General features: G+C 42.3%; 4 protein-coding genes across 5 annotated transcripts; 2 read left to right on the top strand and 2 right to left on the bottom strand.

Moving 5' to 3' along the window:
- Positions 1-30: 30 nt before the first annotated feature.
- sycp3 (synaptonemal complex protein 3) lies at positions 31-2,911 on the top strand. The gene is made up of 8 exons (XM_070907722.1): positions 31-374; positions 472-550; positions 689-723; positions 1,066-1,183; positions 1,505-1,604; positions 1,966-2,064; positions 2,172-2,276; positions 2,810-2,911. Exons 1-8 carry the CDS (start codon positions 248-250, stop codon positions 2,861-2,863), a joined length of 717 nt encoding a protein of 238 aa, XP_070763823.1. The 5' UTR covers positions 31-247; the 3' UTR covers positions 2,864-2,911.
- A 2,822-nt stretch (positions 2,912-5,733) lies between these two features.
- Positions 5,734-10,360, top strand: LOC139286440 (E3 ubiquitin-protein ligase RLIM). 2 transcript variants are annotated; one of them, XM_070907238.1, is made up of 11 exons: positions 5,734-5,806; positions 6,093-6,319; positions 6,975-7,032; positions 7,130-7,574; positions 8,323-8,414; positions 8,498-8,572; positions 8,686-8,761; positions 9,093-9,184; positions 9,548-9,666; positions 9,756-9,855; positions 10,143-10,360. In XM_070907238.1, the coding sequence occupies exons 2-11, from the start codon at positions 6,186-6,188 to the stop codon at positions 10,212-10,214; spliced, it is 1,263 nt and encodes a 420-aa protein (XP_070763339.1). In that variant the 5' UTR covers positions 5,734-5,806; positions 6,093-6,185; the 3' UTR covers positions 10,215-10,360. The 2 variants fall into 2 exon arrangements, with proteins under 2 accessions (XP_070763339.1, XP_070763338.1); XM_070907237.1 differs by having other exon boundaries at positions 8,320-8,414.
- On the bottom strand, positions 10,282-12,931 carry lyrm5b (LYR motif containing 5b). The gene is made up of 3 exons (XM_070907239.1): positions 12,653-12,931; positions 11,330-11,396; positions 10,282-10,759 (listed from the first exon to the last, which is right to left on the bottom strand). Exons 2-3 carry the CDS (start codon positions 11,372-11,374, stop codon positions 10,553-10,555), a joined length of 252 nt encoding a protein of 83 aa, XP_070763340.1. The 5' UTR covers positions 11,375-11,396; positions 12,653-12,931; the 3' UTR covers positions 10,282-10,552.
- A 603-nt stretch (positions 12,932-13,534) lies between these two features.
- nedd1 (NEDD1 gamma-tubulin ring complex targeting factor) lies at positions 13,535-21,996 on the bottom strand. The gene is made up of 16 exons (XM_070907624.1): positions 21,960-21,996; positions 20,929-21,069; positions 20,351-20,445; positions 20,136-20,252; positions 19,813-19,953; positions 18,602-18,831; positions 17,829-18,030; positions 17,299-17,422; positions 16,841-16,972; positions 16,686-16,736; positions 16,520-16,609; positions 16,187-16,347; positions 15,862-16,054; positions 15,150-15,291; positions 14,985-15,051; positions 13,535-14,109 (listed from the first exon to the last, which is right to left on the bottom strand). The coding sequence occupies exons 2-16, from the start codon at positions 21,062-21,064 to the stop codon at positions 14,005-14,007; spliced, it is 1,986 nt and encodes a 661-aa protein (XP_070763725.1). The 5' UTR covers positions 21,065-21,069; positions 21,960-21,996; the 3' UTR covers positions 13,535-14,004.
- Positions 21,997-23,016: the final 1,020 nt, after the last annotated feature.

Here is a 23,016-nt window from a genome sequence, read left to right as displayed (position 1 = left end):
GTAACCAGTAGTTATAAGCCAGAACAGAGGTCCGTTTGATTCCAGGAATTAACTAAAATGTAGTTGTGTCAGTCTGTTCATGACATTTACCAAATAGTACCTAGCTAAATCCATTAGCAGCGAACGCTAAGCTAACATTAGCAGCTAGCTGGGTGACATTAGCCGCCATTAGCACAATCCAGGTTGTCTTGCCTGCCACGTTGAAAAGGTTAAGATCGGGTAGCGTTAGCTAAATCTGGTGGGAAGGATGGCAACAGGGAGAAGACAGGTGAAGAAGAAACACCCAGAAGACAAATCCGATAAAAACGTGTTTGATTTTACTGAAGAGGATGAAAAGAAAGAGCTGAGCGGTTCAGAGGAGGATGTCCGAGAGGGTAGGAGTAACTCACTGAAGCTTTAGCTGGTGTTGATACCTGTTTAGCTAATAAAAGGACATTAACTTTGAATTGTGGTGACTGTTGCTGTCACAAGATGAAACTCCCAAAGTGGACAAGTTGGCCAAGAAGAGACCTGCAACTGACTTTGAAGAGGAGGCGCCCTGTGCTGTGGGGTATTCCATATCAATGCTGTCTTATTACAGCTTCATTTATTAATATATTGTATGTGTGCTGATCATGTGCTGTGCAGTAGCCTAATGAGTTCACATATATAGAAAGAAAGAAATGTGTTTCTCTCTCCACTCTTCCAGGAATGAAGTTCAGTCCATGTTGGAGAAATTCGGAGGTAAGCAGCTTTGTGCAGGTGTGTGTCTGTTTGTTTTTCTCCTGATTGTAGCATTAGTGTAGTATCTTGTTTACTTACTCATTGATCAGATATACTCTCAGTACTGATGATGTTATACTGTAGTCCATGTGAAGAAAATATTAACACCAACACGTGAGCAGGTTGGCATTAACATGTTATTAAATTAGAAAACACTGAGTAGAAAAAATGTGTTTAAACTCAGCAAAGTGGTAACGTTATTGCTTTGGTATCAGCATCAAAACTCACTCAAAAATGTGACCTTATCCAGCTCTTTTCCTTTGTGTGACAAAAAGGTATGCAGCTCTGTGTATTTGCTTCCAGCTGACATCAGCAAGGTGATGCAGGCCAAGAAGAAACGTCTGGAGAGTCTGACAAAGAACTACATGAAGGGAAGCCAACACAAGCTGGAGCAGCTGTGGAACAACTATCACACCCAGAGGTTGGACTGTCTCCTTCCTGTGACTTCAGGAAAACCACTGAACTCTGACAAAACCTGATGAAAGTATTGATACCTGTAGGTCTGTAAGTCACTGCAGCAGGCTAAAAGATGAGAAGACCACACAGCTGACAATTACAGCGCCAGAATATATGAAGTGAAAAATGAATGGGGAAGTAAGAAATGATAGAAGTTACAACATTAGGGCCAAAATGAATGAATACTTAAATTACCATTCAAGCTTTTGAGATAATACTTTACCGTCACACCTCATCACCGGGATGTCTGAAAATGGCTATGTTTGAAATGTGTGTGTGTTTGCAGGCAGAAGATGACTCAGCAGTACTCCCAGCAGGTGTCCTCTGCGCTGCAGCAGTGGGAGGCTGAAGCCCAGCGATCTGAGGAGCAGGAGGAGAAGCTCAACGTTTGTTCACTTCCTTGCTTGATTGGTTAGATGGAGCCTCGGGTTTGATGCTATGTGACCTCTAGAGCTGCATTTAAAGGAAACATTTATTTAGGGTTAGATCTCATCTAACCCTAAATAGCTGATCACTACAGCTTTTTGTGTTGGAGGATTGTTTTCTCCAACTGTGGTTGTCCTCCAAGTGATGCATTAAATACAACATGTAAATAACATAATACTTCTAACTAAAACACAGTAAATGATCTAAAGGGTTCAATGACAGCTTCTATTTATTGATGAATCTGAATAATAAGAATACGAGAGAACAAGTTAGTGACTCTGTCAAGTCAGACTTCATCAGCTGTGTTTCTTCTCTCTGTAGAATCTGTTCAGACAGCAGCAGAAAATCCTGCAGCAGGCCCGAGTTGTGCAGAACCAAAAGCTGAAGACTGTCAGAGAGCTGTACGAGCAATTTGTGAAGGTGAGGCCTTTAAAACGCTATTCTCTAATAGCAACGGATGTATCTGGCTATAACCTAAATTCTTAAATGAAGACGTCAAACTGAAGCTCTTTCCGTGTTTCCTCCAGAACATGGAGGACATGGAGAACAGCCACGAGGCTTTCCTGCAGGGGGCGCAACAAGAGCTGAGGAAGGAGATGGCCACCCTGCAGAAGAAGATCCTCATGGACACTGTGAGTGCAGATAGGAGAGTTAGGATCGCCCAGCAGTTTGACAGTGAGGCCTTGATGTTACTAGCCAGCTTAAATATTAAAGTAATAAAATCTAATATGTGTGAGACTGCTTGATACTGATAGCTCTGGGGGAACTGGGTTATTTTAGCATCAAAGAAAGGCAGAGTTTAGGTTGCACTGACATATCAGTTAAATTTTGAAACTTTTGCATTGTTGACAACTTGTGTGTGGCCAATAAGACTAAATGACCACAGGACTCATACATTTCATTTTAAATACGTTTGAAATAAGAAAGCTGTTTTTCCAGAGATTTCAGCTTTTGGTAACTGTGGTGTTGAAAGAATGTCTTAATTTCAGTGCATCCTATAAATGCAGTAGAGCAGAATAAATGTATTGTGAGTGAAGCGCCACAAACCATTACAACAAATTAAGTATAAATATGCAGTGAGAATACAAATGAAGATAATAAACAAAGGGATGTATTCATTGAATGGAGATATGATGTCACATCCTGTCGATATTTGTTTCCACAGCAACAGCAGGAGATGGCCACAGTCCGTAAATCGCTGCAGTCCATGTTGTTCTAGCCTGATGTTACCATGGCGACGGAGGTACTTCATGCTTTAAGGATGCATTCTAGGTTTGGTGTTGTTACCATGGTTACTTGAGTTGTAATCCTGCAGTGTTGTCATAGCGACTCTGTTCTCTGTTGTGTTACAGTAACAGTTCAGTTGATGATGAACTATTTAATTCTGCTTCTCACAGCTGCGTGTGTTTCAGTTCATTCTGCAGCGACAGAGCAGCTTGTCTTCATGTCTGTCCGCTACAGACAGCTTCCTCTTGTGTGTTAGAATTCGTCTGTAAATAGAGATATCTCTGTTACAAAGACTTTGTATGAATTCATTAATGGACACCTTGAGACAAAAATCTAAAACTGGGAAATCATCTTGACCTCTGTGAGAGAGTAAAAAATAAATAAATAAATGGTTCTTTTTTACAGCCCAGTTTCGTGCACATTCTTTCATTTTACAGTCTTTAAAGTCCCACTCAAAGATTTCAGTTTAATATTATTAAATCTGTTGTAGCCTAAAGAAAACATTTAGAATACATGGATATGAGGTATTATTATTTATTATATTATAATTATAGTTTATTCTACGTGGGGAGGATGTTACTTTAGGACGTCTGCTCACAACCAAGTAAAGACTCAATTAAAAGTTTTTGTGTTAAGACATGCATACATGTGTGCCTCAGTGAAACTCTGAAAAGGGTTTTTGAAGTCGAGACAGAATATCAAGGTTTTACTCTAAATAATGACGTTATTTAATATATATTAGACCCTTGTTTGTGTGGCAATTACTTTGATGTATATACATTTAAATGTGATTCATTACCACATTGTTTGGTAATGCGCCCCATTAATTCACAATTAAAAACTGAAATGGTAAGGGCCATAAGGTGTGTTACGATCTAGTTTTAATGTCTTTAATATATCAGTTATAATTCTTACATGGTGCATGCAAATGTTTAACCAAATGATCACAAACTACGGAATCATAATGTGTTGACCAGAGGATGTTCATAGGGATATATTATCTTCATTTATGCTGGATAATGTTGATATATCTTATATATCGCTCAACCGCGTCTACGCCCACCTGGATAAGCCAGCGAGCACTGTGAGAGTCAGCGTTCAACATCATCCGTCAGGCTGTACTGGGTGAGAAGCTGACGGAGATGCAGGTGGATGCCCCCCTCGTGTCCTGGATTGTCAACTACCTGACTGGCAGACCACAGTATGTGCGCTTACAACACTGTGTCAGACAGAGTTGTCAGCAACACCGGGGCCCTGCAGGGGACTGTCCTCTCTCCCTTCCTCTTCACCGTCTACACCACAGACTTCTTTAACTAAGCAAATAGGTAAGAGCCTTCCATTGGATAATTGCACTGGACTCTCACTGCAGTGATGAATATGTTTCAGCTGGCAACAACTTATTTAACCCTGGCTGATGCGGTGAGTAGCTTCTCATTTCTTAAACAACCATGTCGGAAGACATATCCTGTGGTCGTGGAAAGGATGTTAATCTGTTTCAGAAGGGTCAAATTATTGGCCTGCATCAAGCAAAGAAAACAACTGAGATTGCTGAAACTACTAAAATCGGTTTAAGAACCATCCAACGCATTATTAAAACCTGGAAGGATAGTGGTGAACCATCATCTTCGAGGAAGAAATGTGGTCGGAACAAACTCTTGGATGATCGTGATCGGAGATCACTTAAACGTTAAATCATATCGTAAGATATACAGTAGAACTCACGGCTATGTTTAATAGTGAAAGTAAGAGCATTTCCACATGCACATTGCGAAGGGAACTCAAGGGATTGGGACTAAACAGCTGTGTATCATTTTCACACATGGATTGGCCACCACAGAGTCCAGACCTCAGCCCCATTGAGAATCTCTGGGATGTGCTGGAGAAGACTTTGTGCAGCGGTCCGACTCTCCCATCATCAATACAAGATCTTGGCGGAAAATTAATGCAACTCTGGACGGAAATAACTGTTGTGACATTGCAGAAGCTTATCGAAACGATGCCACAGCGAATGCGTGTCGTACTCAAAGCTAAAGGCGGTCCAACGAAATATTAGTGTGTGTGTGTGTATACACATACATATCTTCACTACTCACAAAAAGTTAGGGATATTCGGCTTTCGGATGAAATTTCAGAATGCACCTAAAATGCACTATAACCTTTACAGGTGAACTTAATTTGACCTTCTCTAAACTTTTGAATGCACACCTCCAACTGTTCAGTGTTTCAGTACATATTGCATAACATGCTGTTCTCTAACAAGGTGATTAACCGCAAAGATCACAACAAGTGTGTGTATATATATATACACACACACATACTGTATATATACATATACATATATATATATATATTTCAACCATTATTTTTCACTTAAATATTGTAAATGTGTATATTTTTTATTTTTTATATCTTATTTTTGTACATACTCTTATTTCTAAATGTATGCTACTTTCTACTCTGTATAATTTCCCCCCGGGGATAAATAAAGTATTTCTGATTCTGATATAACCTGTTCAAAGTTACAGTAGGCTGACATAAACTGAACAAAAACACTCACAAGCCTATATATATACTTTAATGTACTGTAGCATTATGCTTGTGTCATATATGATTATTATTATTAGCGCTGCAACTAAGGAGGATGTTCGTTATCAATTAATCTGCTGATTATTTTATTGATGAATTGATTGATTGTTCGAAGAAATGTCAGAAACTGGTGAATATAAAAGCCTGTCTTCAAAAGTCCAAACCTCAGTTTATATAAAAACAGAAAACTAAAACTCAAATTGAAACTAAACAGGAATCGTCGGTACTTTTCGGCGTGACACCGGAAATCCCCGCTCTTGTTTCTGAGTGCACTTCCTGTTGTGACTCCAGCGAGCGACTCTTCGGCAGACTAGCCGTTAACGAACGGAGAGAGGACTTCAACGTTTAGGTAAAGCTAACAAACGTCACGCTCATCGTGTTGTTATCGTTGGCAGCTTTACACTTTTACACATTCTTACCGTCGTGTTAGTCTGTAGCTACTTCTGTTAGCTCTCCATGCTAACCCTGCTAACAACCGGACGCTCTGTTTGTGTTCCTGAACCTGACCGGCATCATATTATGAGTTTGATGTGTGTTTGTGTCAAAGAATCCAAGCTTTGTATGACCTTAGACTTAAATCTGTAGAAACCGTAACGTTAGATGATTATTATCGGGAACTCCTCATCCTCTCTCAGGTGAACTGTCCTCAGCACCTGGATGATATGAGTCTGGATTCAAGGGGATTATAGAGTTGGGAACCAGGTGTCTAACAGCGCGGGAGGACGGCCATGGATGAGTCGTTTACAGGCAGTCTCTGTTCGTCTGAGGCGGACAGTCCTGGAGGTCTGAACCGAGGCTGCCTCCTGGACCCCGCTGACGTCCTTTATCATGATCTCTCCATCATCGTCCCAGAAACACCCAGGTAACCTGGCTCCTTGTCTCACCTGTGGATAACACTGTAATGTGGACTGTGGCCCTGCTGAGAGTGTCATTTCACTCCAAGTCAAAGTTTGTTTTCCATCTTTCATCTTAGCAGAGAAAAGATCTGTTCTCTCCAGAGCCACCAGCTCTGTGTCCCCTCCCTCCAGGACTGAGGGGGAGAAGGGAGACCGTCTAGATCTAGACTGACCTGATCTGAGAAGAACCAACAACTGAAATCTCTTTCAGTGTTTCATAGTTTGTTAAACTGGTTACAGCGACCTTTCATTTAATGTCTCTGTGGATTCTTTCTGTTAATCTGCCGTCCTCACGTCCGCCACATTAAAGTGACTCAGGTGTGTATTGAGACATGAGACCGACTGTCAGATTAACATGAAGAGGTTCAGTTCCTATTTATACATCTCAACTGCAGAACTGTTGTATTGTTTACTGCTTATTTAGATTCTGTTGGCACAGAAAGCTCGACAGACATCGTGACCTCCCTGATCTGTTGTATAAGAGAGTGAAGCAGCCTTCCAGCTAACGAGGAACTAATGTTGAGCCACCAGTGAAGTGGTCTGTCGCATGTGCACTTGACTAATAAGAGTCATGTTTCTTTGAATGTTTGTTAGAATCTGATGTTTGTTTTTTTGTTCCAGCCCACAACTTGGCAAACAGAGGAGACGTGGTTGTATCACAGAGGAACATCTCAGTCCTGTAAGTCACCGTGCTGCCACGTACGGGCTTCATTTAGGTCATCTTACTGTCGCCGTCATCAGCTCTGAGGCTGACTGCTGCTTCTCTCTGTCCTCAGCTGGCTGGCGGCGGCTCTCCAGGACCAGAACTTTCCACCGGCAGTGAACGAGGATTTTCACATAAATCCAAACGCAGGAGGCTAGCAGCAGCGATGGGAGAACAGAACGTCGGCTTTGTTCCAGCTTCATCTCTGAGGGCTTTTCCTCTGTGCAGCTGGCTGGAGGCCCCCCTGTCGACCGCATCCTGTTCCTCCTCCTCATCTTCCTCTTCATCATCATCCTCCTCCTACCTCACACCAGTATCAGAGGAGGAAGTGGAGGCTTTGACTGTGACAGACTCCACAGTAGAAGCCAGTCCTGCTTCTCGCGGCCAGGGGGGGGGGCGAAGTCCGACGTCAGCGACAGCTTCACCCTCACCACCACCTCCCCCCTCTGACTCTCTGTCCTTCCTGACTGCAGAGGAGAGGAGATGGCTGAACAACGAGCAAGGAGACACCTCAACAGGTAGGAAGACACTGTAGATATTTACATCTCACCGTCAAACACTAAAAAAAATAAAAAATAATAATGTTTTCATGGAACACATTATCACTGGCACCAAAGAGGAGCTCACGGAGGCATTGAGGTTCTTTAAAACTCTGTCCTCCTTCTCAGAGTCATAACTCAGTCAGATCTGAACTCACAGACATGAAACACTTGTAGAATCTTTCAGAATAAACCTCCAGAAATCCACTCAGACATCAGAGGAAAGACGCTGCAGAACCTGCCTGAGAATCCTCCTGTTTTTAACTTTCCTTCAGTGTCTCAGTGATCAGTGATGGTTGTCTGTCCGTCCATGAGGACACTGCAGACAGGAGCTGCTAACAGCTGATTCAGCTGCTTCAATGTTGATTGGTTCATCCATTTTCTGCTGCTTATCAGGTCCAGGTTAATTTAATTCATTATATCATTAGAAATGATTATTATTTACTGCTGGGAGGTACTGAAAAGATGTGATATAATAATAAATAATTCATATTGTCCCTACTTGTTTTCCATCATACTTACATACTGTAATGGTATGATTGTGAAACAGGTATTAAAAAGTCTTAAATGTAACTTGGTGAACCTGCAGGAACTAAATTTTTTGGATCAATGATTTACAAAGTTATAATAATTTAGTCTAAAGCGTATTGATCAGCTCTGGTCCTTATGGGAAGGATTCTAACAGCTTCAGGTCTTTGGTTCTGATCAGTGATGTCTCCTGCAGCAGCACCGGAGCAGATCGTCATCAGTGACGATGAGGAGGCCGTGGTTCGCTCAGCACAGGTGGAGGAAGACGAGGCGCTGGCTCGAAGCCTGCAGGTAGGATCCTTCACCTGCCAACACAAACCACCTGTGCAGAGAGGACTGTGGGAAAGTGTTCACGATGCTGTTTGCTCACTTAGGCCCAGTTTGACCGAGAGGAAGCACACAGCAGACACCAGCACCACCATCATCTTCATCAGCAGAGCCACCACAGGGTGAGGCAGCCATTCACTTAACACGGAAAACAAAACTGATACTGTGTGTGTGTGTGTGTGTGTGTGTGTGTGAGTGAGAACAGGAAGTCTTTAATAGCTGCCGTTGTCTACAGTTCCACCCCTACATGGAGCCCAGCTGGATGCCTGACCTGCTGGCCGCCGTCTCTCCGCTGGTCGGCTTTGAAGACGGTAACGAGTGTTTCACATCCACCCGTTTGATTCTGCTCTGCTGAGTTTCTGAAGGCAAAACAAATCCTGTCATCAGCTGACAACATGGACTGAATGTCGTCGTTTTGTTCTGTAGACACTTTTCGCTAACCTCAGTGACAGTTTCCTGTGGCTGCTTCACAATAAAAGTCACCTTTGCTTTTAATGTGAAGCAGCAGTAGGAAGTGTTGTGTTAGCATTAGCAGGAACTTACTCCAGCTCTGATTGGCTGCAGGAGAGTAAACAGGAAAAGGTGAAGTAATTATCTTTAGGCATAATCCATTAATATGATACAGCTGATGTGTTTACACAGATCTGATTGGTCAACGCAGAGGACGTGGGCGGAGCAGGAGGAGGAACGGCCTGCCTGAGCTTTCAGAAAACCTTCAGGGAAACGACTACGAGGTGAGGAAGAGGAGGAATTGGTATTTAGAATGTGTGTGTCTTCAAATGTTTGAACTACAACCATGAGAAAACGTAGTTTCAGTAAACTGAATATCCAGGTGCTGCTTGTAATAATAATCGAATGATATCATATGTAATAGTACACAGTCACAGGGGACATTTTACTGCTTTTAATACTTTAAGTACCTTTTCCTGATTATACTTGCATATTTTTACTGAAGGAACATTTTAACTGTAAGTGAAGGACCTGACGGTGACGCAGACTGTCACACATCATCAGCCTCGGCCAGTTTCCTGTCGTTCCTTACAGACTCTTAATATTTTGACTGGTGATGTTGTTGTGCCCATCTGCTCGTCTTCCAGGCTCTTCTGGCCTTTGAGGAGCGTCAAGGGGCCGTCGTGTCCAAAAGGTTGAGTCGGAGGGAAATCCAGATGTTTCCCACCAAAACCTTCCAGTCTGCCAGCAGTGCTGGAAACACTCAGTGAGTCCAACAGCCGGCCCGACCTGGACCTGATTATTTACTGATGCTGGTGTCTTACCTGTTACTCTCCTCTGCTGATTGATTGACAGGTGCCAGATCTGTTTCTGTGACTACACCAATGGGGAGAAGCTGAGGATGTTGCCCTGTTTCCACGACTACCATGTCCAATGTATTGACCGATGGTTAAAGGTAACGGCTCACACACATGATGTTCAGACTGACTCAACTCTCATGTCTGCACGCTGAATATGAAGCTACAGCTGGTTAGCTTAGCTTAGCATAAAGACTGGATACGGGGAAACAACTAGCCTGGCTCCACCTACCAGCTCCTGTAAAGTTAGATTTTGTTTTCTAATCATTGCAAACCGAAGATCTTTGAGTTTCCCACCTTGAACTCATTCTTCACTAGTTTCTGACGAATGATGAAACTACTTGTCAGTTGCAGCTCCAGTCTGATCATGTGTTCCACCTGACAGGATAACACCACCTGTCCGATCTGCAGAGCCAACCTGGCTGACGGAGACTCCCTGGCCCCCCCCCACCTCTGACCTCTGACCTCTGAACCTCCTCCGGTCCGAGCCTTACTGTCGTTTGTTTTTGATGAAGGACAACTCGTCTGTTTTTATACTTTTATTTAATTGTTTTCTCTCAGAAGTGAATCGACTCTTCAGGAATAAAACGTTAAAACCTTGAAGCTGCTTTTTGTTTTGTGTTGGAGGACGGTCGCTGCAGTCTGCTGCTCAACGAGACTGAAGTAAATATAAAGGTTTCTTGTTGTTTTTGTCTCATTTTGTCAGCAGGACGAATGAATCCTCGTATCTCTGACTGAAATAAGAAGCAGGTTGTTACAGAGACGCTCTTTCAGTCAGAGTGTCTGCAGGAGCTTTCATTCCTCGTAGTAGCGTTTCTTCATGGCTCTGTACTTCCTCAGGTAGTAGAGCGCCTCCAGCTCTCGGGCCACGTACTCCCCCCGAGCGATCATCTCCCTGATCTGCTCCGGGTCCTGCACACATTTGTTTTTAGTGAACGCCGCTCTCAGGCGGTCCCTGAAGTAGTCGCCACCTTTAGGATACTCTCGTCCGAGGTAGAGGAGCTGTGGAGTCGCAGAGGAGAAGGTTTACAGTTTCAATAAAGTAAAGGTCTCTGATGTTTCATTAAAGACAGACAAGTTTCATGAAGCAACAGAAGAAGAAGTTGAATGATTTGGTATCTCGTATTAATAAAATGTTTCAAAATAACATGAAAATATCTCATTAAAACAGGAAACTCAACATTATAACAAGAAACTGAACATATATTTTTTCCTGTCGGCACTAAATTTGAAGATGTTTAGACCAGAACGTAAAGCTGGGTGAACGTGTTTCTGTTGTATTCTATGGATCATTACATAGTTGATCAATAACTGTCTCAGGTGTTTGTTGCTAATAAATTCAGAGCCACAGGTGTGCAGGAGTTCACTACCTTCATTCTCTTACGCACCTGTTTACCAGGTAGATTCACTTTATATCAAATCTGAAAATCAGCTTTTGTATTTTTTTTATTCAGTATATCTTAAATCCTGACGGAGACCAGACTTCTTTAAATGAGTTTTAAGTTGAGTTTAAGATTTATGACAAAACCTCAAACCAGCTGCTTCTAAACCAATCAAAAAATACAGACTCACGTTTTTATAGAGACGAACCACTTCAGCCCTCAGAGGGTTGGCCATCGTCCCAGAGGGGCGGTCAGAGCTGGGGGACACAGAGGTACATTAATGTCCAGTAAATATTCACTTAGTAGATATTAATATTAACCGGAAGTTTTAGAAAAACAGTTGAGCTCCCAAACAATGAGGATATCTGTCATTTAAAGACTGAAGGACTTCTGTTCCCATTTACAGTCCATCAATAACATTGATTCAATCTGTTAACAGGCTACACAGGAAAAGAGATGTTACACTAAATGAAGTTAACGTGTACATGTAACGCAGTATATCTACTGAACAAATAATACTGATGAAGTCAAACTGAATCGAATCTAAAATACATTTTTGTTTTTGCAGTTACATAAACAGCACAAGAAGAAAAAAGGTCTATTTTTCTATGTAATTTAAATATTCAAATTATAATTTTTTATTGTAAAATATATGTGAAAATACTACAACATTAATTTTCAGGTTTTCAATTAATAACGTTCTATAATCTTTTAGGCATAAAGAAATAAAATGAATAAAACTATATTTATCAAGTAAATGAAAATCAGCTTTTCTCAATTAGATATTATTGAACACTTTATATTGATCAGCAGCTAAAGAACAATGGAGCTCTGCTAACTTACTTTTCTTTTGTGGCATTTTGTAGTACATTAGATCAAGTACTGTACAATTTGGAGGCCCTTGGACTTTACTTTTTAATACTTCTACTGCAAAATATTGTACTTTTTACTTCACTACATTTATCTGACAGCTTCAGTTACTTTACAGATTCATATTATCAGTACAAGATATAATCAAATAAATCATGACATTATTACAGATTTAACTACTCAGCAGAATATTAAGTCATTCGATGAGCTCCACCTTCACCAGCTGCAACATTAAGTGATGAACACATTAATGCATCAATAATTATATATATATTATTCTGAAGGAGTACTTTTGGTAATGCAAGTTTATTTTGATGCTAACACTTTTGTACTTTTACTTAAGTGAAACGTCTGAGTACTTCCTCCACCAGAGGTTTACAGACCAGCAGCACTCTGCTCTCTGACACACTGGAAACCAGTACAGACATGAAGCCAACGCCTGAGAGGAGCTCAACAACTGAAGGACAGCGAGTCCATGAAGAAACCTGACGCCTCTCTGAGCGCGGACGAGCATCTATGCTAGCAGGAAGCTAGCTAGCACCTGTGACCAGTTTTGAAACGAACATAAAGATTTACCCAACATGAGCACACACGTTAGGTTCAGCACTCAGCTGTTAGCAGCGGCGTGAAGTTTTCTTCTTACCTGTCGTGATGACCTCTGCTCTCCGCAGCTGCCTCAACTGTCTGCGGCACAAAGTGCACTTAGGTGAACTCGCTGAGTTAGCTGACTTCACATTAGCTAAAACAAACAAAAGCCGTAATGTGTCGGTCCGTTTATGGCTGCGGTTTACACAGAACTGCTCAGCGGCAGCTTTATTACCTTTAACGTTGACGATGCTTTTATATTTTAACTTTTCAGCAGTTACTGCTGACAAACAGCCAAAGAGCAACACCCGCAGAGATAGTCATCCTCCAAAACAGACAAAAACGGGTCCGCTGAAGGTTTCGCACATGCGCACACCTGCTTAAAGAGCAGTTTTTTTCTTCCTGAATGATCGCTTCATGTTTTTTGGACATTGTGTTTTGAAAGGCCATTTCTTTTGTGAAATAGACATTTTGACAGTAAAAACTGTTGAATTAATAGCTTAATAACGTTTGTGTTGTATTGTGCACGCTGGCTCAATGAGACATTTAAACCAAACACAGAAATCATTCATTTATTAAACATAGGCTTTTCCTGCAATAACGACTTTAAATATCTGATTTGAGAAAAGGTCTGCTGTTCTGAGTAATATGGCAACATCTTTTAAATCTGTATACAGCAACATGGTTGAAATCAAACAGCTGGAGCAGAAATGTGAGAACAGCTGTGAATTCTTGTTTTAATTCGAGGTAAAACGTATGAAATGAAGTATAAGCTGTGGTGTGTGAGGGTATATATGAGAGTGAGTTTTTCAGATGACACACATTTTGTAGATGGTTAACAATTAAAGAAAGAAAACAGCTTTCATCATTTAAAGTGACAGAAAAGTTTTATTTTCAATATGAATCTTTTTTTATTCTTTAGACAAAACGTTTCTTATTAATAAAAACATGATACAGGCACACATGAACCACCAGCTGATGAAACTGTGTTACAACATCAGAGGTCAAAATGTTTTCAATGTTCAACAGACTCATTCTATCACACAAGTTGTTCGTTCTTCAACTACAAAACACACACACACACACACATCAACTTCACTCACATCTGGGATGCTGCAGTCGTCCACAGCACCAGGAGGCACCAGGAGGCACCAGGCCTCTTAAGAGAGGCAGCAACGAAGGAGAGAGCAGCTCGGCGTTTGTCCTCTTCAATCAGCAGGCAGCAGCGACGACAACAGGAAGGCAGTGCTCTCCACTTTGGCTGGATTCTTGCCTCAGGTGGAGACTGTCTTTATCCCAGAACCATCTCTAATCTAAACACAACCTTGCTGAGGGAGGGACACAGTCTGGGAGGAGACACTGCCTGAGAGACTCAACCCAGGGCACGAAGGGTCCACCTCCATCAGAGGGTCAGTAATTGGTCTTGAGCCTGCGGTTCTCCTCTCTCAGCTTCTCGATCTCCTCCACAAGAGACTCGTTCACAGAGTATTTCTCAATCAGACTGTGGATCTCATTCTGAAACACAACATGAACACATGAAGACCTTCTATCATTCTATGTGTCATTATATATGGTGAGAAGTAGCCTGCCCCGATTATATAGCAGAGACACTAAGGGACAGCTCCCGCGCTGGAAACGGTAGAAATGGCCAAATCTCTACCGGTGGGCACATTTCATTGTATACCGTCATATCGCCTGACCCTAGTTCAGCCCAAAACATCAATGACATCACTTGAGGACATTCATCAGCCTTCACACAGCTCCTCTGGAGACACTAAAGGCTTTATACCACTTTGAAAACATATGCAGTCAAACTTCCCAACACCTGCTGAGGTGGTCACCTTTAAATAACCTGGTTACAGTCTTGTTTCTCCAGTAAGCCGATTTCTTAAACGTCATGTAAACAGAAACCTGGTTTCAGTAATTGGGGCAGGACATGAGACACTTTATTTCCTCAGAGAGAACACAGTTGTCTCGGTCATGAATCCGGGAACCAGGTTTCTGTTTGTCACTGTGACAGCAGAGCGGCTGGATGAAATAATGAAAAGCTGCCAAAAGTCAGCCAAGTTTGCTGAGCTGCTCCACATACACAGAGATTGTCTGATTTCCTGCGTGACCTGAACTCTTCCAACCTACTTTCTTTCCCTCTTGGTTGTTTTTTTTTTAATGAAACAGCACTTCCACTGTGTGAATGTCAGTTGACGGGAGCTAAAGGAGACATTTTCATTTTGCTGTCACATGATGCCATCAGCCAGTCAGAAAGCAGACTGTGTCTTTAACTCTTTAATCACTAACACTGATTCCAAAACACAATAAATAAAAGCCATCACCATGAAGGTGAGAGAAGTGAACATGAACAGGAGGAGGAGGAAGTGACTGATGGTCCGTACCAGCTGGATGTAAAACTGTCGGACCATCTCGACCTGCAGGTTGACGACGTCTCTGTGACAGGCGTCCCTGAGGAGAAGAAGGACAAACATGGACACCATTAGGGTCCTGCATGTCATTTCATAACTATCACTTTGTGGTGTAAGCCATACGGGACAGGGACAGACCTGAAGTCCTCCAGAGTTTCATGGATCATGTTCTGGATGAAGTGGATCTGCAGGGAGGTGAGAGGAGCAGCTCCTGCCTGTCCAACCACCTCTGCGATGTTCTGGGAGAGAGAGGAGGAAACAGCTGCCGACAGAGGAGGACCTGAAGGTACAGACAGTACTGTTAGTAACCACCCCTCAACCCACCACACCTCTGTATATATTTACTTCACTACATTTATCTGACAGCGTCCGTTACCAGTTAGTCTCAGATGCCGATGTGCTGCTTTTTCTCTGAATGCTGTTAATAATTGTAATGTCTTGTTAATAATGTGGAACATTGTGAAGGCGTCACTTTGGGCTCTGGGTCATTGTGACGGCAGAATGTACAAACCAAACAATCGATGGATTAATGGATATCTCAAATGCAGGACTTTTACTTGTAACAGTATTTGTGGTATGAATACTTTTACCGCAGTAAAGGATCTGAATACTTCCTCTACCTCTCTAATTATGCTATTTTTCTACTCTGGAATGGGAGCACCGGTACTGTACAATTTCCCCCCGGGGATCAATAAAGTATTTCTGATTCTGATTCTCTGTATGTTAGTTATCAACACGCAGCTTATGTTGTATCTTTCGTGTTTGTAGGTGGAGCTCCAGATTTTTGTCTGGGTGCGTGCTCAGTGGGAATCAAACCCCCGACTCTGGCGGAGTTGGTGCCTTGCTCTACCTGCTGTGGTGGAGGGTGGAGCTCCGTGGACAGGTGAGTCGTAGCTCAGTTGAGCTTGAACACCATTGGCTCTCCTGAGGCTGGGTTCTGGAGTGAAGAAGGGTGGGGCCGGCTGACTGTGATTGGCCTGCTGGGATGATGTGGGCGTGGTCTGACCCTCCCCCTCCAGACTGGAGCTGCTGGCCTTGTCGGACTGTCAATCATTTTGTTTGTAAGTATAAAAACAGCTGGCTTTATTGTTCCCACATCATGCTGTGCTTTCATGTTGGACTCTAGTTGAATGTTTTACTGTTTAAACACAGAGAATGAGGAATGAGGTCAGCACCTTTCTGGAGTCACATGGTTCAGCTGCTGCAGCAGGGATTGGCTCCTCCTCTTTGATTGGTGGGGGGGTCTGGAAGACGGACAACGGGGTGTAGCATCGCCCTCCAGAGGCCACCAGGGGCGTTCCCAGGGGGGTCTTCCGGTGCAAGTTGGCACCTGAATCTGAAACACAAACATCACAACAAACGTCAGCGACATCAGGATAGGGGATTAGAGAAACCTGGTTTCCCCAGGTCGAGACCAGAACAAAGACTCAGACAGAGGAGAGATCAACACACGTAACGAACGTTCTCCATACTGGAACTGACACTAACACGTCTGTTTGAAGTCTGACCTTCTCTGACTGGGGAGAAGATGTCCAGACTGGCCCGACCTATGACCTGCTGACCCTCCCCTTCTCTGGACAGCATCTCCAAACTGGTAACTATGGAAACACAGCATCAAAGTTAGTCCAGAACCAGCAGCATCATTCAAACCTAAACAGTGGCTTCCTGTTTTACCATGTGTTCTTCCAAACGGTGTGTCTCCAGTCGTCCCCTGGTTCCTCGAGTCTGGATAAAACAGCACAAAGACAGAAAGAAGAGCTGAAGGGTCCACTGACCTCTCAAAGATCCGACCAACAGACATTATCAACAGCGTGAAGTGAAGGTCTGACCTTCCCGAGCTGGAGAGAAGACGTCCAGACTGTTTCGTCCAATGCTGTTGAACTTCTCCACGACAGGAAGCTGCTCTGTCCCCTGCTGGCCTTCAGCCTCCCGGGACATCACCTCTGCACCAGCGCCCCCTGCTGGACACAACACTGCACTTACTTATCAGCCTATCATTTATTCGTGTGGACAAGAGTCATACTGTCAATATCAAACAAAACAGTGAAAATATGACATCTTCAAATGTCTTCTTCTGTCCAACCAAAAGTCTAAAACTAAAGAGAAAAGCAGCAAATCCTGCCATTTAAGGAGGTAGAGCTTTTTATTATTTATGTAGCTTATGAAATGATTCATTGATTACCAAAATAGTTGCTAATTATTTATGTTGATCGACTAATCAATAATATTTGCAGCTCTATATAAGTGTAATGTGACATGTTCACAGGGACCAATGAGGTGAGCTGACCTGTACTCATCATCTGCCTGAGGGGGGCGGGGCCTGTGCCAGGGGCAGGGTCTGGCTGGCTGTTTGACAGCTTTGTTGAGGACCTCTTAGTACTGGCAATCTTGGTGGAGCCCAGTTTACTGGACTGGGGGGGAGACAGAGAGAGAGAGAGAGACAGAGAGAGAGAGAGACAGAGAGTGAAACAGAGAGAGACAGAGAGACAACAAATGAACCTGTGGTAGATGATGTAAATAGCCTTCAGATGGATGGAGCTGCCATATTAACACACAGAAGAAACATTTGTGCAGGTAACACCTGTGAGATCACTAAACGTTCGTATTTCCATCTGTTGCACCGAGAAGTCTGAGTGACCGAGTCGCAGATTAACACACGGAGCACCGAGGTCACACAGTGAAGGAGGCATCGATCGATCAGAAGAATATGTTTGGCAGCATTGGTGCCAGGGTATTGATAAGGCCTCATGAGAGATCGTATCACTATATTACAGCAGATGAATTATTTGTCTACCTTAAAGTTTGGTCTGTTGGTACCTTGTGCCTGCTCGTGCTGCTCTGGAAGCGCAGACAGGTGACTGAGGTTTTATGTGCCACAGTGATCCTGGTGGGGGCACTGGAGTTCCTCAGGTCGTACTGGTAGATCTTCCCCTGAGTGGATCCGACTACCAGACCAGTACCGTCCACAGTGAAGTCCACCGAGGTCAGTGGACTGTCGACCCGGATCGACCTCAGCACACTGGAGACACACATAAAACTTTTCTGAGGTGCTTCCAACAGACTCACTTATAAAGGAAATGATCCAGATAAGAACCCCTGTCAACATCCCCATCAGACCCCCCAAACTGGGTGTTTAAACTCGGATCTGAGTGCTCAATAATACAGAAAGTAACGTGTAAATACTGGACAGCAGCCAAGTGCTATCTACATAAGTATAGGTTAGAGACGATGAGTTGATTAATGTCTTGGTTAATCGACAACTTTCAGTCAGATTTTAGCTTCTGAACGGTTCTGAAAGGTTCTGCTGCTTCTTATCGTCAGACTGTGAAATGACTCTCTTTGAACTGTTGGTCAGACAAAACAAGACATGTTAATATGTCACACTAGGCATTTTCTGACATTTTATCAACACTTTACTAATCGGTAGATTAATCGATAATGATAATAATCACTAGTTGCAGCCTTACTATAGAGGACCCACATATACAGTAAAAGGGGGTCTCATGCTTTCTAATCTGTCCTCAGTCAGCTGTAAACAGTTCTTCTCTGAGGGCTGAAGTTTTGTAAAGACCAGCAGTGTCCAGTCTTACATCTTGCTGGCTGTGTCGAAGCAGACGATCTTCTTGTCCAGACCGACGCTGACCACCAGCAGTTCACTAGCGGGAGAGAAGGCCAGGCCGGAGCCCGGGGCCTTATGGGCGCTGTCAAACACATGGAGCTCCTTCTGGGTGTTGGAGTCCCACAGGACCACGGTGCCGCTGTCAGAAACACTGCCCAGCAGGGAGCGCTTCAGCGTGGACAGCCTCAGGTCATGGATGGGCTGAAGATAAAACAGGAGTTCAGTTAGTCTTCAGCAGGATGATCTCCACTGATCTCAGGAATGTTCTCAAGAAATCACAAACATCAGTCAGTGTATAAATGTAGACTCCTGGGCCTACAGGTATTACCAAGTCCAGGGTACTGGTTTTAATGAGGTGTGAACAAAAAATCACAGGTTATACAAATGCCTCATTTATATACTGGCAATAATCTAGAAGAATTATATCAGCAGCAAGAAGGTAGGGCCGTTGAAAAAAAGAGTAGTCAATTCTTTAGATTGATTAATGGCTTGACTCATTTATCAAGCAAAGACTGAATATCTTTGGGTTTTGGACTCTTGGTCGAATACAACATTTTGGCTCTGAGAACTTGCAGTTTTCTGCCATTTTATGGACCAATTGGTAAGTCAAAAAAAAAAAAGATTATTTTCATTATCGATTAATCTGCTGATATTATAAGAAATTCCCAGAGCCCAAGGTGACATCTTTAAACGTCTTGTTTTGTCCAACCAATATCCCAGATGTTCAGTTCATTATGACATGAAAGAGTTTCTGAAATAATCCATTTTTATATGTCGATCGACTAATCGATTAATCAACTAAACGTTTCAGCACTAACAGAGATTAATCCAGAATGAATACAATAATTAGTTGCAGTTCTACAGGCAAATATAAAAAACTAAAGAAATGCACTTAATATCTTTTTAGAGAAGATTCAAAGAGGTTGACGTTGAGTGAAAGTCTAAACTAAAGATTACTGCGGGTGTAACAGGAGCATGTGTGCTCGCCTGTGCGTTACCTCAGTGACACATAACCAGCTTATGTAAGAACTCTGCTCGTACTAGTTGGATTAAAGCAGTGCATCTAAAGCTGGACAGTATTTATTCATGTAGTGGTTTCAGTTGTCTCGCTCTCTCACTGCGCAGCAGATTTATCTCTAACAGTTCTGACAGTATATTCCACAGCACGTTTCTCTAACAGACCTGGTTGCTGCCGTGGCCGAAGGCTTTGCTGGACAGGTTGGTGGTCAGACTGTGGAGGACCAGATCTCCACTGGTGGAACCAGAGGCGATGTAGCTGTCATTGACATTAAAGGACACACAGGTCACCTCTTCTTTATGGTCCTGAGACAGAGACAGAGGGATTGACACCTCAGCGAGAACTAGAAATCACTTTGGAACAGACCTTTTCATTTCCTATAGTACACTGTATTATCTAACTTATATTTCAGTGCCTTCAGAAAGTAAATTCAATTCTAAAGTTAACATGATGTTTCACTACTTTCCTGTCCTGTGTGAGGTCTTACTTTGAGGGAGCGGTGCAGTCTCTTGGTTTTCAGGTCCCAGATGTGAACACAGTGATCCAGACCTCCACTGACCAGAAACTGAGACGACGAACTCAGACATACACGGGTTTGCTTCTTCTGCACAGACAATTATAAAGAGCTGAGGGTGAGTACTAAAGTTGACGGTAGTCAAAATATACAGTAGTAACCCCCACCCCCAAAAGCTGTGCGCTCACCCCCTCGGCCAGTTCCACCACTGGAACAGGAGCTGATTTGAGGCTGGAAACCACCAGTTTGTCTCCACTGCTGCTGGCACTAACCAGGTACTGGTCTGAAAAAACTGGTCAAGGCTAGTTCAGAATTTCAACTATCACACATTTACACAGATTTCATGAATTCTTAGATCAGATGAAATGACAAATACTCTCGACAGTGTTTACACTGCATTCACAGCTGGATTATTCTGTTTGAGTCATTTTATGGGCAATTTGGAATCTAAACAGGCTGACATGGAGCTGTGCTACAGTAGATATCTAGATGGACACACAAACTCTCCAGCTTGTGAGAAAAACAATCACAGACATATTCTATATCATGTATCTGAGCAGGACCTGTACAGTGTGTGTATAAAAGTCTTGTTTCATCCTTGTGTGATAATAAACTAAATATCTTCAGGTTTCTGGCTTCAGTAAATCAACCTGCTGTTTGATTAGCAGTTCATACTATTGTAGTATTTTAGCATCATGTTACTAGGTCTTATCATTGAGCTGATGAAAACACATGAACAGCTCTATCCATCCATCCATCAGGATACTGTTGGAGCTCCAGCAGGCCTGTGCAACAGGATGGCTGATGCTATGTGGGTTGAACTGCTCCAGCGGTGCCATGGAGACTGCATCCCAGATCTTCACACAGTCTCCTGTCGACACCAGACGGGTCACCTCTTCCATGACGCCTGGAGACAAACATACACATCAATGAAATGTTTATAGGAAAGTAGTCATCATCAATCTTTTCCAGAGGAGAAGACACGATATAACATAAGAACACATAAGTGCTAGTAAAAGTTATAAAACCAAGAAAATGCCAAATAAAACAACATTTAAAGATCATATTTAAGATGTACACTGGCTTCTCTGAGACTCCTCAGTCGGGAGCAACAATAGCTGAACACTCTTGTCTTTCCAATATTCACATGACTTAATTTGATATCACAGGGCCTCAGTCCCTCCTCCTGTTGTGTGTATCTTTGTATAGTATTAGGGCCGTGCAGCAGCTAACTGTAATGGATCATCACTGGGAAAAGTAATTATTTTGAATTTTCTCTTTTTACACTGAAAATACATCTTCACCGGTCAAACAAACCGACAGAAATAAGACATGATAGCAACAGGTGATAGTTTATTTATTTTGTCCGCACTGACTAAAACACTGACAAGTAATAAGTTATTAACTGACAGTGACAGATCAGCGGCAGCTAACGTTAGCTAAGACTGTCAACAGCTGACACTCGGACGTTTCTGGTAAAGTACAAATGAACAATTTTTAAAATACCAACAACCAGCTCACTTGTTCGTGTTTCACTAAAAACCAGCAGTGACACTCGGTGAGCCGGTGCTAACCGGCAGTTAACCGTCAGTTAGCACTAAGCTAACCAAAGCAGATGAAGTTAGTAAACGCTAGCTAACAGTTTACGCTAGCTACAACAGAAGACTAAATCAGCCTTAGCGGGTTTTAAAGTTACCGGACAGCCACAAAAACCTGGCTGAACAACACAAAACAAGCTGTAACTTGTTGAAAAGATGCAAATGTTTAAGGCTTTTCTGTAAAACGTGTCATACATACCCGGAAAGATAAATCAATAAGTGATAAGTTGTTAAAGCTGTTTTGTTTTGAGATACGCCTGCAGCTAATAAACCGCCACTACGGAGCACCGGGAGGGACAAACAGTAGAAACTTTTTTGTAACTTTATTGTACAACATAACTTTGTTTTACAAGCAAGTATATTATGAAACATGCTATTTAATGCATATTTTAAATAAATGTGTATTAAATATAGAAGCAGGACATTAACGTTAATTTAAAATATGCAGTTAACTGATTGAATGTCAATGGACACTTATTTCAATTTACAAATATTTCCTTTGGTTTTATAATTACCTGTTTGTGAACTAAGCCACTCATAATAATACAAAATGACTACAATATACTGATACTACAATATAAAAACAAATAAAAACCAGAACAATTATGGATCTAATCAGGAATTAAAATATACATATTGGTAAATAATAAATGCTTGCTTGGTTTTAATCATTTCAGTAGTTTATCAAAAGCTGGTAAATAATTTAAATATAGTAGTCCAGTTTTGACAAAGCAGCATCTGGCCCAGTTTGGTAATTCTAATTCATTAGTCAACTGTACATTCCTGATACCTTGGCTGTTTTTTTGTTCCTCGTTAAAACTTTATTGTTACATCATAATACTGTAAAAAAGGATGGCTCTAAGAGCTCTTCTTGAAATAAGGGGATTTTGGTTAATAAAACAATGAGTCAGACATATGTGACCTGGCAGGAGGCATTGGAGAAGGAGGGGAAAAGGTTCCGTTATTATCCTTCAGAACAGTCTGTGAATCTGTGAATTAAATCAACTGGACATGTGAAGATCACATGGATGAGATGAGCCATTAGAGGTTTGTGGCTCCGATTCAAAAACACACCCTGATGGACGAATTATGTGATGTGAATTTGGGAACACTGTTCCGTTGGTTTTCTCGGTCTGCAGAAGAAAGCAGAAGTGTTTACAGTGTTTGCTGCCCTCGTCCGAAGGGGGCAGCGTTACGCCGTCGCTGTGTAAAATCTACCAGAACAGAATAACAGAAGAAGAAATCTCCCGCCCCAT

This window comes from Enoplosus armatus, chromosome 6 (genome assembly GCF_043641665.1).
Source record: "Enoplosus armatus isolate fEnoArm2 chromosome 6, fEnoArm2.hap1, whole genome shotgun sequence".
NCBI lineage: Eukaryota > Metazoa > Chordata > Actinopteri > Centrarchiformes > Enoplosidae > Enoplosus > Enoplosus armatus.
This window is presented reverse-complemented; position numbering and strand designations above follow the sequence as displayed.